Source organism: Cheilinus undulatus, linkage group 18, assembly GCF_018320785.1.
Source record: "Cheilinus undulatus linkage group 18, ASM1832078v1, whole genome shotgun sequence".
NCBI lineage: Eukaryota > Metazoa > Chordata > Actinopteri > Labriformes > Labridae > Cheilinus > Cheilinus undulatus.
Genome location: NC_054882.1, coordinates 12,917,939 through 12,935,932, shown reverse-complemented (window position 1 = coordinate 12,935,932; position 17,994 = coordinate 12,917,939). Strand labels below are relative to the sequence as shown.

The window sequence follows — 17,994 nt, the reverse complement described above, 5'->3', positions numbered from 1 at the left end:
CAGGGTGTCCACTGGTCCAGAGCCCGATGCCCATAGAAGAGAAGGGGCAGGATGCCAGACCCTGGGAGGCAAGGAGAAAAAGTACCCACAATCCCTCTGGTGTGGCCACATGAGCTCAGGATACGGAGAGGATTCTTCACCTTTAATAATACATCAACTGAGACAGGATCAGCTACTGTTAAAGCAGTCCCTTCACACTCCCTGTTTGACATGTATGAGATCTGTGAAGGTCCAGGCGCCGACGCCAAGCTGTGACTAAGCAGTGATGGCTTTCTCAGGACACACAGAGGTTCTTTGTGGAGTGAACTGAATGTCCTGTGAACAGTCGGCTGTACATTATCTCTGCGGCCCAAGAGGCAACAGGACCCTAAAAATGGATTATCCATCGCTGCTCAGCCCACTCTCTTCCCACCAGTTCACTTCCCACAACTTCACGCTGAAATCTGACTTCTCCATCTTCTCGTCTTATTTTTTCTTTTCTCATCTGCCCCCATAACCAACGGCTGTCTTCCTAAGCTCTATGCACCATTACTTCAACTTCTGTTCAAGCTTCTCAGAGACCAGGGCAGAGATTCATCTCCTCTAACACTTATTTGTTTGTTTCAGTGCTGTAACATCTTTTATTTACAGCTGTCACTACATATTTAAGCAGCTAGCTAGTTAAGATACACTGCAAAAACTCAAATCTTACCATGTGTCCATAAAAGTTGGGACGCTTCATGAGATGTAAATAAAAACAGAAGTCAATAATTGTCAAATCTCATAAATCCATATTTGATTCACAATAGAACAGAAACAACATATCAAAACTTGAAACTGAGACATTTCACCATTTTAATAAAAAATATGAGCTCATTTTGAATTTTATGGCAGCACCACATGCCTCAAAAAAGTAAGGACGGGGCCACGTTTACCATTGTGTAGCATCTCCTTTTCTTTTAACAACAGTGTAAACGTCTGAGAAGTGAGGAGACCAGTTGCTGGGGGAGGAATGTTGCTCCATTCTTGTCTGATGTAGGATTCTAGATACTAATGGTAAAAAGGTCTGGACTGCAGGCACACCAGTTCAGGACCCGGACTCTTCTACTGCTCTAAAACCTTTCTTAGCATTTATAGTGCCTTTCTAGATGTGTAAGCTGCCCACACCATAGGCACTAACGCAACCCCATACAATCAGAGATGCAGGCTTTAGAACTGTGCCAGGATAACAAGCTGGATGGTCCCTCTCCTCTTTAGTCTGAAGGACACAGTGTCTTTGGTTTCTAAATAGAATTTCAAATTCTGCTTCAGCTGACCACAGAACAGTTTTCCATGTAGCCTCAGTCCATTTTAAATGATATTTGGTTCAGAGAAGATGGCGGTGTTTCTAGATTCTGGTCACATATGGCTTATTCTCGCCATGATCCAGCTTTAAATGTCATTTGTGGATGGCACGGCTAACTGTGTTGACAGAAAATGATTTCTGGAAGTGTTCCTGAGCCCATGCAGTGATTTCCAGAACAGAATCTTGCCTGTTTTTAAAGCAGTGGCCCCTGAGGGCCCTTCAGTCTTGACCTTTGCTCACAGAGATTTTTTTTGGATTCTCTGAATCTTTTGATGATATTATGGACTGTAGATGGTGGGATTTTTCACTATTTTTCACTATTTTACATGAAAAACATTTTTCTGAAATTGTCCCAGAATTTGAGATACGGTTTTTAAAGCTGAATGGTAAACTTCTGCTCATCTTTACTTCTGAGAGACTCTACCTCTATTAAAGGCTCTTTTTATATCCAGTCATGTTACTAACCTGTTGACAATTAACTTACTCAGTGTCCAAATGCTTTTCCAGCTGTTCTTCATTAGTACCACTTACTTTTCCAGCCTTATGTTGCCCTGTCCCTACTTTTTTGAGATGTATTGCTGCCATCAAATTCAAAATGAGCTAATATTTTTCCTGAAACGATAAAATGTCCATTACAACATCTAATATGTTATTTATGTTCTATTGTGAATTAAAAATGTGTTTATTAAGGTGAAAATCATTGACTTTTTTTGTTTTGTTTTAATTTACAAAGTGCCCCAACTTTTTTGGAATTGTTGTTGTCTTACACGCTACATTTACTGAATTAACATCTTGTTTCAGGATGTAGAAGTGAAAAATTAGGCTTGAGTTACCTGTGCTAGGTATGAAATTCCAATGAAACAAGAAAAATTCACACAAGTTTTTGAATCAACAAGATTTCTCAACTGATTTAGAGAAGGAGAGTCAACATTTTCATCTTGGATACAGAGATCTGCACAGCATTTATGAGCTGCTCTCTAAATGCCTGCTACATCATCTTGCTTTGAAGCAAATTCAGGATGCTGAGCCATCATGGATGAAAAGAAGAGTCCTTAAAGTGTGAAAAATAACTGAAATTTGGTGGAATTTACTTCTGGACATCAAGTTTAATGGATGTGCCCGTGTTTGTCTGATTGGTCAGATACTGAGACAAAGGAAAAACTGGGCTAATCTTTTGTTTTATGTTAACACCATCATGATCTTTTGGGTCAAATCTAACTCCAAAGTTTGTCTCTTTAAGATCAGCAGCCATAACAGTTCACGGAGGGCTTCATGTGTCCCAATCCTTTTAAAGAAACATGAAGTCAGATCTGCTCTTAGGGTCAAGACCTTCTGCATACCAGGCCTGCAATGACATCAAACAGCCCCCCAACAAACCACACTCTCTTTATAAATCTTTTTTTATAGAAATTACATTTCTGCCTCCTGTTTCCATGAGGAGGAGAGAGCTTTGCCGACTAAACTTGTCATGGCGCTGAAGCCTGAGGCGGGATGTGGATGTTGTGCATGGACACAGAGGATGAAGAGGATGCTGGGCCTGAGAGACTGTGCCACTACATTACTGTAATCATGCAGAGATTAAACACCAGAGCAGCATCCTTTGAGGTCTGAGGGGAAATTTGCTTCTGTGTACAAAGACGCTGAGATCACATCCTCTTTGTATCGAGAGCCGGAGACGCAGAAAGGTGATATTCAGATAGAATCGGGGGGTGAGAGTCGCATTGCTGGCCGGGTCATGAAAGGCGAAAGAAAAAGAAGCTTGATAAGAAAATCCCTGGGGTGAAGGTGCTAGATAGTGAGCAGCACGCATGCATGCACAGTCAGGGGGAATCTTGATAGACTGCAGTGTGATTATGTAACAGAGAGGGGAAGAAAGGCGACTCTTCCTGTTACCCTAAGGGGGGGGGGGGGGTTAAAATCCAGCAAACTGACAGACACAACCAGCATCAGAACAAGGCAGGAAAAAAAAGACAAGGACTCAGCAATTTCCTGCAGCAAAACACTAGATGGAAATGAAAGGACAGAACATCATATCTCTAAAAAAACAGTCAGAAAAAAACAGCTTCCAGTGTAGAGGCATGGTCATACAAACCTTTAAAACAGAAACAGATCCAGATAGTTAACCCTAACTGTGGCTAGAGATGCGCAGACTGCAACTTCTTCAAATTTAGATTTTAAGCATTTTTGGAACCGTCCTTTAACGGAAATCTAATTTTATCTACTTTAAGACTGAGACTGACTAACACTTAAAGCAGCTGCTTGTGGTTCTGACATGCAGATGTGGTTCTGGAGTCAGCGTTGGCCAAATTATAAACAGGGTTTCCCGCCAAGTCACATTGTAACCTGTTGTGAACTTATCGCCTGCTGTGTGCTGTCTAGTTCAAACAAAAATTCACCACATTTCAAGAGTGCTGACCGATATTTTCTTAAAATAGAATATATCATTACATAAAATGATGCTGTGGATTTTGGAGATGACTAAATCTGCCCTTTTTAAAATATCATTTTCCCATGGAAACCTCAGCCTGATAACACACACTCCAGTCCTTCTCAAACCTGTGCAGGCCCACAAGACGTGTAAAGGCTATACTAGCCAATACATGAGAAATGGGAGTAGCATTAGCTACATTTTTTGTGGGGAAAAATATTGTGTTTCGCACACGCCTTAGTTATAACAACACTGAGCTAACAATATAGCATTTTTTTGTTCTTAAGTGCCAGGAAATTGATGCCCCATATAGGGATGCACGAGGTTAAACGGTTAAATTTGTTTATCAAATTAGCCGGTGAAAGATTTAAGGGTCGGTTAAACTAGTTACCTAAAATTTGAAATCCCAGTCTTTAATGCTCTGACAAACTATAAGAACCTCTCGCCAATAGAGGCCACTGAAGCCTCGGTTAACAGCTACTGCCTTCGTGTCTGAGTGCTCCACAGCACTTCACGGGACATAAATATGGGAAGCTCAGCAGTAGCTTAGTGGTTAGCGTGTAGTAGGAACAGTGCGGTATGACAGTTTTTTAAAGGGATACTTCAACATTTTGGCAAATTTGTCCATTGCCATGATTCCTATAGTCTTAGTAATAGGTTCGTTACCTTTAGTTGTCGGTGCAAGCTGTTTTTAGATCGGCCGCTGCCGAGTTTGGACCTTCTGTGCCAACTCAATGTAAGCAGGTGGTATTCTGGCTTTCCTTCATCAAACTCATCAAATACACAATCCAACAACTCCAAAACGCTCTCGTGGACAAGTTGTGACCTGTACATTCACCACGCTACGAAATAATCATGGAACATCAAGAGACGGAGATGTTTTAAAGCTAAATGCAAAGCCGGAACTACACTCCAGGCATGGCTGCTACACTGTGTCACTCCGCCCAGTGGTTTTCTCAAGAAATATTTCTGAGTATTTGCTTCATGTGTCCTAATGTTACACAATTATGCGTTATTATTATACGCAAAGAGGAACAAAGGCTGGCGGTGCTAGCTTTTGATGTTAGCAACGCTGTAGAGAGTAAATCAGGCTCACATCACACCTGCTGACACAATGACCCAGTGATGAATTTGACTGTTTTCTAAGGGTTTTCTCCTCTTTAGACTAGTCAGTTAAAGAAAATTTAAATGGGCATTTAGCTGAATACGGAAATTGATGCTTAGGAACATCCTTAGCCCACAATGATCGTGATGCTGTGTAGCATCTGTTTAAAAGGCAATCAGTAAAGAATTAGAATCATGCAGGAATACAGCCTAACATTATACTTGTCATGAGTACAATGATAAAGACAAAAAATCATGGAAAAAAACAGTAAACAGTTTAACTGTGAGAAGAAAGAGAGATCGCTGTAGAATCTGTGATGGCTCCTGTGTGTGCTCTGGCATGAGCAGTAAGATTGTGCAGTAACTTAAAAAACAAATCACTTATACATAAGAATGTCAGAAATAAGCCTTCAAGAGTACACGGTGCACCACAGTCGTCATGTTCCTCTGCAGACATGTGTTTGTCAGAACATTTTCATGACACTGCAGTGAATACAGCAGGGGAAGACCGAGGGGATATTGTCCCTTAATTGATAGCACATGGGTATGTTTTCTAGGATGAATAACTAAATTTAAATAAACCAGATTTAATGAAATTCCCTCCGAGCGTTTCTGAGATATTGCCTTTACAGGGAGTGGGAACGTCATGAATGGACAAAGAGTTTTTTTTCCACGAACCTAATAAGCAAAGATATCACTCCTGAGTACTCTTAACTTCACCATAGTGCTATTAGAGACCGGAATAAACCATTTATATGGAGAAAGGCTTCATGACAGATTAAGGTGACCTTTAGCAGTACTGAAATAAATCAATCCTTAGTGGATGTTTTAGCGTAGTGAGGAGGAAATTCCCTCCTGTTGTTCTAGAGAAATTCTGTTTGAGAGAATGATGAACAGGTGGACTGAAACAAGCTAAGCAGACATGAATTTTAAACATTTGTCATACAGGATCCACAGTGCAGACCAGTCAATACGTCAATAATGACCAGGGGGCTCTGGTTTCCCCCTGTTAGATTTGACAACTGCAGTCAATGAACTATTAAAAATGGCCTTAACTTTTTGGCCTTTAACCCTGAGGAAAATCAGAATAACTTCCTATATTTGAACAGAGAAAAGCCCATGGAGTCGATTTAGAAAGCAGAACACGAGCCATTTGTTGGACACTTTTAGCCGTAGTGCTTCGTTGCATCACTGAGTGCATATAATGACAGCATGAATGGTCACAGTAGGAAGTCGACTCCTGCTACCCCAGGCAATGGTAGTGACCTGCTCAATGCACAAAGCTACGCAGGCTACAAATAGTCCATATCAGTGCCCTAGATTCAGAGTTTCAACATACTGTAGCTGTGGTTCTACGGCTGGAATTTCACCATTAAGTCACACTGTTAAAGGCAGACCTAGAGCCATCTAGAGATGTGTCTGAGCTGCTGCTGCACATTCAAGCAAAAAGTCAAAGCTGTAAATCACCGTCAGACAAACCTCTTCAGGTTTGGGACTCTTGGTTGGCTAATAGGAAACATTAAAAGGAGTTGCTGTAGAAACTGTGAGTGCTTTTTCATCGTTTTCTCATATTATATAGACTAAGCAAATTAATAAAATAGTAAACAAATTAAAACTATTTTAATTTCATCTCAAAATCAAGCTGCAGGAGAAAATTAGCACAGACTTTGCAGAATGGCTGTACTTGCTATGAAGCATTAATCATGAATACCGCAAATCATTGGAATATAAATACTCAGGCCTGTAATTTCCAAAGTGTATTTTGATATTTTCCATTTCTAACACGTCTTTGGTTATATGGTGTAAGACTGAATCAGAGTTAATCATAGTTTGATGCTACAACTTGTTTATAAAAGTCAAAAGTCTGATTACACTTTTAAATCACAAATCGATGTTTTAGATGCACCATAGTTAAGCTACCATGGTTTGGCTGCAGCTGCATGGAAAATAAAAACACCGCTGTACCTGAGAGTGTCTCAATTCACTTAAAAATCTCTAATTATACGCCACACTACCCCCTTTCACATCAAACATTTCCCCTTTATACTCTTCCTTTAGGCTATTCTTGTTACTTTTCTATCCACAGCAAGTTCCCTTTTCCATACTTTAGCTAATGTAATTATTTACATAAGTTTTCTTTCAAAATAAATGGTATTCATCCAAAATGAAGTAAAGCACTCATACTTCATGACAGTATAAATTACAAAGTAAAAGCATAACAACTGGGTTACTTCCACAGACAAAGCAACTGAAATGTGTAGATGCAGTCCCATTAAGCTGGGATCACTGGATCTGAGTGAGTCATTTTGTACATGCACTCCTGCATGCTTATTAATGTATAATGGGGCTTTTCCATTACATTACAGCTTAGCTGTGCTCCGTTTCACGACAGCCCTGTGTGGTAGGGTTGCTTTCAGCCTACAACTGAGCTACCTGTTTGAGGGCGTGTCTAGAGATGATGACGCAGTGTTTTGAGTCCATGATGTTAAAAAGCTGTGCTTCAGTAAGCATTGTTTTGTCCTACCAGAAGAAGGAGAAGCATTGTTTAGTTGTTTCTACTTCAATTTCTTCTTCTATTGGTAATCCTGCGGGTATTTCAAAGTTTGGTGCAGCGGTTGCTACATGAACATGTGTGTGAGGTGTCCCTGTATGATGATGAACCGCTGTGACATCACTGCGGCTTGCTTAGAGGCGGGGCGGGTGTGCTTGGGCCACTCAGAGCAGAACCACTCAGCATGGCCAAACTGGTGATGGAAAAGTAAATCAGCATGGCTTGGTTTGGATCGGCGTGGCCAAAAGCCAAAGTGGAAAAGCCCCATAACAGTGTTAAACACTGTTTAATAAGCACTTCAAAGCTGTCTCCTATCTTTAAGTCATGGCTTTATACCACGCTGGTCCAGCTGTGCAGCACTTATTCAAATTCTAAATCTAAAGACCAATATCATAAATACATCTCTTTGCAAACATTTGATTCACAAATCAAGACACTTTAAAATTACCTCTCATTATTATTATTTTTTTCTTGAAATGCAAAACAAATTATTTTGAGTATGCTATGAAGAAAAAAATGACAGCCAATTAAATGTCAAACATTAGCATTCAATAGCGTTTTTAAAAATAAATTATTAAACAGCCCTAGTTACAATACGGGAGTAGGGTTTAAAGTACTGAAATATGATATATAGAAGAATTCAATTGTCCAGGTGTGATTCCTTGGGAAGGTACAGCCCTATATCCCCTCTATAAAGTTTGAAAAGGGTTTTTCACATGTTTATAATTTTTTGCTTGGATTATTGTAATTAATTGTATACTACCATTGATCAGTCTTGCTTCATCATCTGTAGAAGAGAGGAAGTGATCACCCCAGTTTTAGCTTCCCTCCACTGGCTTCCTGTCAGCTTCAGGATCCAGTCTTTTACTGTTTTTTTAAGCATTGCATGGGCTAGCCCCACAGTCCTTGTCTGAGTTTTTGCACCATCATGCTCCAGTAACACATCAGACAATCTCAGATGTTCTGAAGTGCAGGCTGAAAACCCGAGGTGACAGAACGTTTGCAGTGGCTGCAATGGCTCAATCGAATGAAAAATGTACGTCCTGTCTAAAGACTCAGCTGTTTGAACTGGCTTTTAATAAAAGTTGAGCATCTACATCTTGACATTTCTGCTCTAATTTCTACTGTTTATTATTGCTGTTTTTATGGTGTTTTATTGCATTCATTAACATTGTCTTAAGCCTGTGCAGCACTCTGGTCAACTTAGGTTGTTTAAAACACGCGTTGCTGAATTTCGACTTGACTAGAAGAAGTTAAGAGATGGAAAACAAAACTACCTGAAGCAGCTGCAAAAAAGTTTAATTTGATGTGGATAGCGGTGACTCTTGTGGACACAGCATCTCATCCTAGAAGCGGTTTCTATATTTGAAGAAACCACTTCTTTTCTGATGAAGAATTCACTGTAAATGTTTTGGGGTAAAATTGGGACAGAAAGGCTTTTTAGGTTGCGTGAAACTCCTCATATAAGCTTTCACAATTGCACAAAACTTCCTTAAAATTTCCAAATTTCTTCTGGGTGAGCAGCATGTGTGAATACACACAGCCAACATTTTTTTTACAACTTTCATATATTTTCCTGCCAGCCTAACAGTAAAACTTCTGTATGAATTTGAGGCAATCAGATGTTAGAAAGCAGGAGGAAGTGATGGAGGTGATGTTTTATATCCAAACGGGGCAAGTGACAGGTGTGATTGTTGTTCGATGACAGTGCTGCTTCATACTTTGGGAGTGCATACATGAAAAAGGTTAAAACTGCGTGTGATTGGATGTTCTATTCTTGTAGCAGTCTTACTGACCTCAGCATGGCCTCCGGCATTCAGCAGCTTGTTGCAGCGGTCGCATTTGAGACACAACTTGTGCCAGTCCTTCCCAAGCGATGACACCTTTTCAGCTGCACACGAAAGACAAAAGACAGAAACAGAGGTTGAGCACAAACACTTACATAAAGCAGCATTTACACATATAAATGTGAACAAGAGCCTTTATTCTGTCCCTCTAATGATTCAGGCTTTGTATCAGTTATAATGTGTCCTTCAATCAGTCATCTCAGAAAGGATGACGTCGCTTATTGCTTCATTCTCCAGAATAAAGATCAGCCTGTGCTGTGTCTCTGTGCCCTGAGGGAAACCCTGTCATCTTGCCAGCCCAGCGATTGTTTTCTGAGGGGGCGGGGCTGTTGTAGTGGCGGTGGTGGTGGGGGGGATACTGGGAATGCCTGTGCACCACACAGGATGCTGTAATGATGTCATTTCAGGATGGACAGAAAGTGGCGTGAGTCCCAGTCCAGCTGGAGCAGTGGGAGGTCGCCCATATCTAACCCAAATCCTTTGTGTAAACCCTCCAAATACACACTAACACACCCCTCCCCCAGCGTACAGTATACCCATCCTGCTGCAGACAACCCTTCAGCCCCATTTCCGTCCCCCTTTTTTTCCGCTCTCCCAGACCGACCGCCCCCTCCAGACAAGCCAGGGACCCTAATTATACCCTTTCCAATAATAAATCCCTGCTGCTCTCACACAATGGGCCCTAAGGAGTCACACAGGCAGAGAAGGAAACACCTTCTCTTATCAAGGCAGGGCACAAACAGACGGAAACTGGGGTCAGTTTCCTACATACCCTCAGTGAAAAACACCAACACATCACACACGTATAGAGCATGTATGCAGACAGAGACTTCCTCCCACATTTCCTGGTTTCAGCTGCTTTCCCATGTGCACCACAACCTGAAAACTCTTGTCATGATCCCGCGTTAGCAGTATATGAGGAAGCACATTAAATCTTTCAGAGATGTAAGATTCAGCCTTTGATATGGGCAAAACAAGAGGAAATACCAGAAGAGAGCGATAAAAATATGACTAATGCAGACGTAATAGAAGGAGAATGTGGATTTACAACTTCCTTTGTTAAAAATAACTACAGAGATTGCACAATTCAAGATGGAAAGTTAATTAAATCAAGTTTATTTTTAAAGTATATTTAGAACAGCTAACATAGACTGAAGGCTGTACAGCTTTATGAGTTTACAATGGAAAGACAATAAAATGAAACAATAAATCAGGATATATAGAGTAAAATAGTAGACATGATTCTTATTCATGCTGTAGCTCATAGATGTATCACTGAAATGAATAATATACAGATAAATTATGTGTTGTACTCTAACATCAAGGTGTCCACAGACATGCAGGCACTCTGTGGGGAAAACAGCCAGCTAGGAGGTCTGAGAGATCATCCCACCTAAACACAGGAAAGCATAACAAGCTGTCTGGGGTCCTTCATCAGAACAGTTAAGCAGCTGAAACTTAATTCTCTGCCATCTGAGGAATATTTAAGCAACATCTTGTGGTAGGAGTTCAATTATGGAAGAGGAAACAGAGTTATTATCTACTAAATAAAAAAAGTGTAACTACTTCATACATGAAGCAGTCATTGTAGCAACATCTAATCTGATATTTTTTATCATTTTTAAAAATGTGGAGTCAAACCATCAAAGAAAAGGTTTTATTTCTTAATGATCATAGTCAAAACAATGTCACATACTACACATAACATTCACATAAACAGTATATAAAGTTATAGATTACATCACAATAAGGATATTAGTTTTATCTTTAAAGATACATTGGTAATCTAAGATTACTTTAACATTGTTGTAACTAATCTGAAATTTAAAGGAAACTAAAAAGAGATGCAACCGGTAAATAAACTATTTTTTTAAGTCAACAATGGGAAAAAAGTAATTTAATGACTAGTCAGCTGTTTGGCTGACACCTGGTGTTTATGGAAAGTCCTGGACTAAGCGATGTTAGTTACATATTCTAGTGTTGCTTTTGATAGTGCTTGTCTATATAGTCACATTTTTAAGCTTTTGTTTGACCTAACAAGTTCCATTATTGATGTTATGAAGTAATATTTGATTTAATGTCAGTAACATTGATAAAGTTATGTGTACGAGTCAGGGTGATTGGAAGATAACTTACTATTCTATATGATTCCATATGATTGGATACAATTTCCTACAATTTGATATGGGCCGGGCAATTAATTGCAAATTAGATTAACTTGCAATATGGCTTGTTACAATTTTCAAATCTCATAAGGTGCCATACGTTTGTAACTTGAAATTTGTGTCAAAATACCAGTTTAAAAAAAATTTTGAAGCAGAGTTGTTACACATTTTATATCACCCAATCATTCAGGAGCCATTTTTTTTAGAATGGTCTACAAAAAAATCTTCCCTTCTTCATTTTTGCACTTTTTTTTAAAAATATGAGAATGACAAAAAAAAGAACATTCCTTTCAGTACAACAAATCATATCCAATTTGCAATATGAGTCAAAATAATCAGAATTAGATTGTTTTTTTTAAACTGAGCCCTTGTTTATTCTAATATTGGATTGTTGGTTTCAATAAAGAATAATTTCATGCTCGTGTTTGTTGGAAAAAACACATTAGATGAGAAACTTAAGGAATAATCACATATCAAATCACAATGTTGGGGGGAAAAACATCACAATTAGATTATTTTCCCAAATCGTCCGGCCCTAATTTGATACAATTCAGTGCAATATGACATAAACTATTCAGTAAGAGTTGATTCCATTTAAAACATTACCACAATACAATGTAATATGAAGAGATATGATATGATTCATTAGATTTGATAAGATACTATTCAGTACAATTCACTATTATTCAATACGATGCAATATCATACAATTCAGCCAATTCATTATGATGCGATAGGATACAAAAACAACGCAATATGATATGATTCAGTATGATTTGATAGGACATGATACAATCTGATATGTGGCCCTTGATAAAAAAAAAAAAAATCACAATACATCAATTTTGCAATAATCAATTCGTATTTATAATTAGCTTGTTTTTAGCCTTGTCAAAGGTATTAGTTTGCACTGACGCATGATTAGACAGATTTTCTCACTGTTTTTTAGCCCTTTTTTGTAACTCATTTGTGTGTTTGTTTTAATCCTCGCCCAAAATAACTTAAATGTTTCTGTTATAGTTATTATTATTATCATCTATTATCTTTAATTAATATTATAGTTAAGTTATTCATCGATTAATGTAAGTAAGCAAAATTCTATTTGTCCTGAGGTTTGAGTTTCCTCTCCAGTCAGTCTGAATGCCAGTCCTCCCAGTCAGCTACATCATTAAAACTAAGTACAAACAAGGCCTTAGAGAATAGCTGAGGATGGAGAAGGGTGTAAAGGAGGAGGAGACCTCCCACTAACACTTCAGAACAGAGGAATGCTGACTAAAAGAATCCCGGAAATGTTCAATCACTCTTAGAGACACAGTTATTCAGAGGGGAAAGCCTGCAGTATATCACTCTCTTAATCAATAATCTGCACTTCAATCAGATGATGGACCCAAACCTCCAGACAACAGCACCACAGTTAAAGGAAATTAATTAATTAGACTGGTATGTGTTGTCTGTATAAGATGCATAACTGAGTTACACTTCAGCTATTAAGGGGCACAGTTTAAAATTCTCTGACACTTCAGCTCCAGGTTCTCATGAGTCACTTTCTGCACAGTGCTGTTTGTTTTATCATACAGTATTTACTCCTTTTAAAGACAGGAAACCAGGTGTATTCTGTTATTATTTATTAGCATTTGAGTGGAATTGGATATTTGATGTGTCTCAGTTATGTGTGGGTATGATCTGAAACAGCCTCTGGACAACTTTATCACTGTTTTCAAGGTTAAAATAGTGCTAAGCTATGCTGTTTGTTCAATGCTATCAGTTAGGGGTCGTTGATAAATTTTTAACACTTTATGTCCTTTCAATGCTTTAAACTGATAAAATATTACATGCAGCTTTCAGCAAAATAATCAAACTTGAATGAGTTTCAGTAAGTTCCTTTAAAGTCAGAGAGAAACGCTTTCACTGTTTAAAGAGGTTATAAATGGAACCAGCAGAGGTTTAAGGTGCCTCCTCTTGAGTTTAAGTGTGTGATTTATTTCCCTCTAAATCTGAAGTTACCTATAAACTTCCTGAAACCTTTCAAGTGTTAAATACTCCCAGTGTTCCCTCTATGTGGCATATTTAGGATGTGTTCATGTCACTGACTCATCTACACACCTCCAGACAGGTTTGAATGAAAACAGACGTCACAGCCTTGCTCCTCGTTCCAGTGACAAAGTCCCCTGTGTGACGGCTTGCTGTTTTAAAGGACTGCTGTTATTGTAAGAGGGTTGAGCCTGTCTGTTGATATTATGTGTTGTTTGAGTTATATAGTGGGGGAGGATGATGGGGATCTGCTTCTAGACCAGATGTTTGCCTCCCATATTCAAGCTTCTATCCCTGTTATCCCATATACAGCCCTGTCCTCTGCAGTAAAAACAGAAAATTCACATTTATTTTCACATTTATCATAAAAACAAACAAAACAACAAACAGAAAAACAAAACTTACATAATTTCCCAACCCACAGTACCCCGTCTCCAAAAATAGCTAACGTGTGGGCACGAATAATGCTGCTGAAGTGCCACCAATCCTCGCTGTACCTCATTACAGCAGCAACCCCAGGGTAAACGCGCCCACTCGTGTAAACAAACAAGCCCCCCATTCACAGGAGGGACTCACCGGAAATCCACTTCTACATTGTCAACATTGCTGAGGATGTGCCAAATCCTTTTAGTTAATCTGTTTTCTCTCGCGACACTCTGCAATTTCCTCTCGCTGAAAGAGCAGACAACAAAGGAGTCGTCTGTGTGGGGATGTAAACGGTGGGACCGCTGTGGAGATCTCTGTTTAAGTGCTTAAGTGTGCTTCACCTGACGGTCATATCTTTATTATGGCACTCTTTATAGATGAAACTGTTTCAGGTGTTAGTTTGAGAATTAAAGGCCTTAATACCTTTTTACAGACCAAGTTCAAGTACTCGTTCAAAGCACTTAATTAATACATAGCTCTCATTCTCTTTGAGAGGCTAAAATCATGCTTTAAAATGATATCAAGTACAGTGTCTGCAATGTTTTATGAGTATTAGTAGAGGTTCTCAGCCTTGGTATCAGCACAAATACCCAATACCGGTATTAGTATCTGGTCATCCTGAGGAGTAAGAGTTAAGGTTATTAAAGTTTTCAATTCTTTTTTAAAACAAAAAATTTAATTTAGACATTTTCTGTTCATTCATTAATAGTGTTGAAAGGTACAAATACTTGCAAAAAACCAGCATCTGGTTCCTCAGACAGGTGCATAGGAAAGGAGTGAGTCCAATTAGAAAACAAGAGATTATCCAGCATTTGGCGCCAGGGACTTTTATTTTTGCTGCCTTGATATTAAAAGAAGCGTCGATAGCTTCACATTTTTACTATAGAACCATGTCAAAGTTTGGAAATCTGTTACCATGAAAACTCAAAAATGAGTATTTTCAACTTTAGCTGTTTATAGGACTTAAATGCAAGTATGTAAAATTTCACCACCAGGGGGCTCTCAATCAAAACAGTAACAAAAAAAGAAGAATAGAGACGTACTGCTCAGCTCTGCCCATCTCCACTGCTTCTTATTTTGAATGTAAGAATCTGTTGAATTTTAAAAAATGCATTTTTTTTTTTTTTTAACCAAAACACTGTTTTTACTTCATAGATGAATTTCCCATAATGAAGAAAAAAAGCTGAAAACAGCCCTCCCAGGGCACAGGTGGCGTAGTGGTTTAAGGCGTATCCTGTGTATGCAGTCCACCCAAGTTCAAATCCAGCCTGTGGCACTTTCCCGCATGTCCCTCCCCAGATCTCTCATCCCTGTTTCTAACTCTGTCTGCGGTCCTTCTCTATCAATAAGGCATGAAAAGATTAAAAAAAAAAAAAAGACTTTCTTGTTTGGGCTGCAAGCTGCTCACAAAGCATCCTGGGACCACTCCCGGGGACGGCCACTTTAAACAGCTTCTTTTCTTCATTGTGTGAAAATCATCTAAGAAACCAAAAAGGTGGTTCAATGTTTAGTGAAAATACCATGTGGAGGGAGTAGTTTTCATTGAATATAGCGCTCAATTCAAACTAGACGTAAGCTGCAGAGGTGGATGGAGCTGAGCAGCACATCTGGTTTCTACTCTACCTGGACACACCTACAGGGGGCGACAAAGAGACAGAGGTCAGGGAAGGGGCAGGAGTCACTCAGTACTTGAGGAGCTTGGAGAATCAGACCCGCAGCTTATGTCAGGGGGGTAACTGCAGCCTGCCACAAGTAAGCAAAAAACATGAGCACGGTACAGCAACAGAACAGCAGCTTCCAGTCTGATTCATGCTTCCTTATGCAACATCCAGCATTTCCAAACCAACAATAACCTGTTTCTACAATGAAACTGTCTGACAGGGAAAAGAGATTTTTAGTTTTTTCCTTGATTAATGTAGAAATTACAGTGTGAAAATTCTCCACACTGTACCTTTAACTGTGAAAAATGAAAGCACCAATAGAATCTGAAAGTAAAAATCAAGTGCACTGTCACTTTAAGAGTTAGAGATAAAGTTAAATTAATTTTGGTAAATGTGTAAACTGGTTCCATTTATATAATCAGCTGCCATCAGTGTCCTTTTACACATCACTCTTTTATCCCAGATCTTTCTGAGTTTAAACATGTTTTTAAAAAATGCTACAAGGATGTTAAACAACCCTCAAAGTATCAACCTTTATGAAAAAAAGCAGATTTAGTTCTCTACATGACCCTTGCCTTGTGTCCACCATCCTTCAGACCTACAGCATAATCTAAACCTTCTGATATTTTTTTATGTGACCATATTTTTCAGGGATTTAGCTTTTTTAATTCCAAGGCTTATGGCTCTATTTGAAAATGTTTTACCAAAAAGGCGGCCTCTCCATACACAAATTTACTAAGATGCCTCTGCTCCATCATGAGCTTAGTAATGCCCAAGATTACTGCCATAGGTCTAAAGTAAAACAAAAAGCACTTAGTGTTTTTAAATTTAATACAGATTTTTATGGCTGAGCTTAACCTTTTACAGCGGGGTTACAGCAAAACAGGTTTGACTGTTCAAGACTATATTCAATCTTCATTTGTACAATATTAATATTTATAACACTCTCTTGTTTCCAACTATATAATAAAAGGTATAAAGACCCAAAAATGAATCTCTAGGAAAAAAAAAAAAAAAAAAAACATTCTGGTGGATAGGACTGGGCTGCATCCATTTATTGATAGTGTTAAAACCTTCCAAAATTTGGAATTTATACCCCATGGTACACAGTATTTAGGGTATTAGTATATTAGAGTGCACGATACTGGATTTCTGCCAATATGCTGATGTTTACAAATTATTTTTGCTGCTACTAATATCAACACCAATATTTAGATGCAGAGCAAACAATTTCATTAAAAGACACAATTTAAAGATGGAGGATGAACTTCATTAACAATCAGTCTCTAAAACAGACAGAAGTGTCAGGAATGGTGAATATTCATATTCATATCTGCAGATTAATATCATACCAACAATATCATGCATCACTTATAGTATTTCCACAATGTTACTGAAAATCAGATTGGTGAAGAAGCAATTCATGAAGGTTATTCCCAGTGAGTAGAGTGCACGCCTCTGCACGTTTCATTCAATTATTTTAGAAAATGCATCTTTAACCAACTCTACAAATCTCCATTGCATGACATATATTTCATATTTCTCCAGGAAACCTCCCATAGAAAGCGTTTGTAAAGTGCAGGATTTTCAAAAAAATCTCTGAAGGTGATTGGACGAACGTTTGTCTGTCATATAATTACGGGCCAGTCAGAGCAACAGGACAAAATGGGGTAGTAGACTTGCACAGCTCCAGTACTAGCCTGTGCTCAACAGGCGACTAAGAGCTTGTTGGTGGATAAAATTCATACCAAAGCCAGTCGAGAAAAGTGAAAAAACAACTTTCTCATCTTTCTCTTTGCTTTTGTTTTAATAAAGAACTATCCAGTTCTGACAAAACTACAGCTAGATTTAAGCTACATCAGAGCTTACTGCTATATCGGCAGCAGCCATTGAATAAACCGGCTTCTGGTACAACTAAACCTTGTGAACCTCACAGCTGACATCTTGTTTTCCTAGGTCCCTTCACAGACCTGGCACAATTATTTCAGGCAGGAACTTTGCAAGATTTACCTGAGAACAGACATTGAGTCTGGTCAATCGATCTGCTGTGCAAGGATATTACAGGATTGCTAGAGGTAATTTTAACTGTTCATAAACTTCATCTGTAACTTATGTCTTCTGTTAGTTGTGTTAACATCCATGAGCTTTATGTCAGAGGCTGGGTATGCTGCTCAGTCTGACAGGGTGATGAAATGTGTTTAGTGATTTGATTTAAACCTAGAGACAGCTCAGTGCATGTGCCACATCAGTAAACTCTGTCCTGCTGGGAGTTGAGTTTAAAGCATTTGGTTAAATTTCTGATTTCCTCCCAGAAAGAAGAGGCGTTTTTAAATACTGCATTACAGTAGATCACATTATGTCAGGCAGTGCTCGTTACAGTACGACTTTAGGATCACAGGATGGTGTCATTACATAATTTATGAGCCCATGTAAATAGGGCATGCTTTTATGATAGTT

The 17,994-nt window shown here is 38.8% G+C and overlaps 1 protein-coding gene across 1 annotated transcript in view; it reads right to left on the bottom strand.

Moving 5' to 3' along the window:
* Nucleotides 1-17,994, bottom strand: part of crip2 (cysteine-rich protein 2) — a 45,023-nt gene that overhangs the window by 8,966 nt on the left and 18,063 nt on the right. Inside the window, exon 2 of the mRNA XM_041813220.1 lies at nt 9,204-9,298. Within this exon, the coding sequence (XP_041669154.1) occupies nt 9,204-9,298 (95 nt within the window). The remainder of the gene's footprint in view (nt 1-9,203; nt 9,299-17,994) is intronic.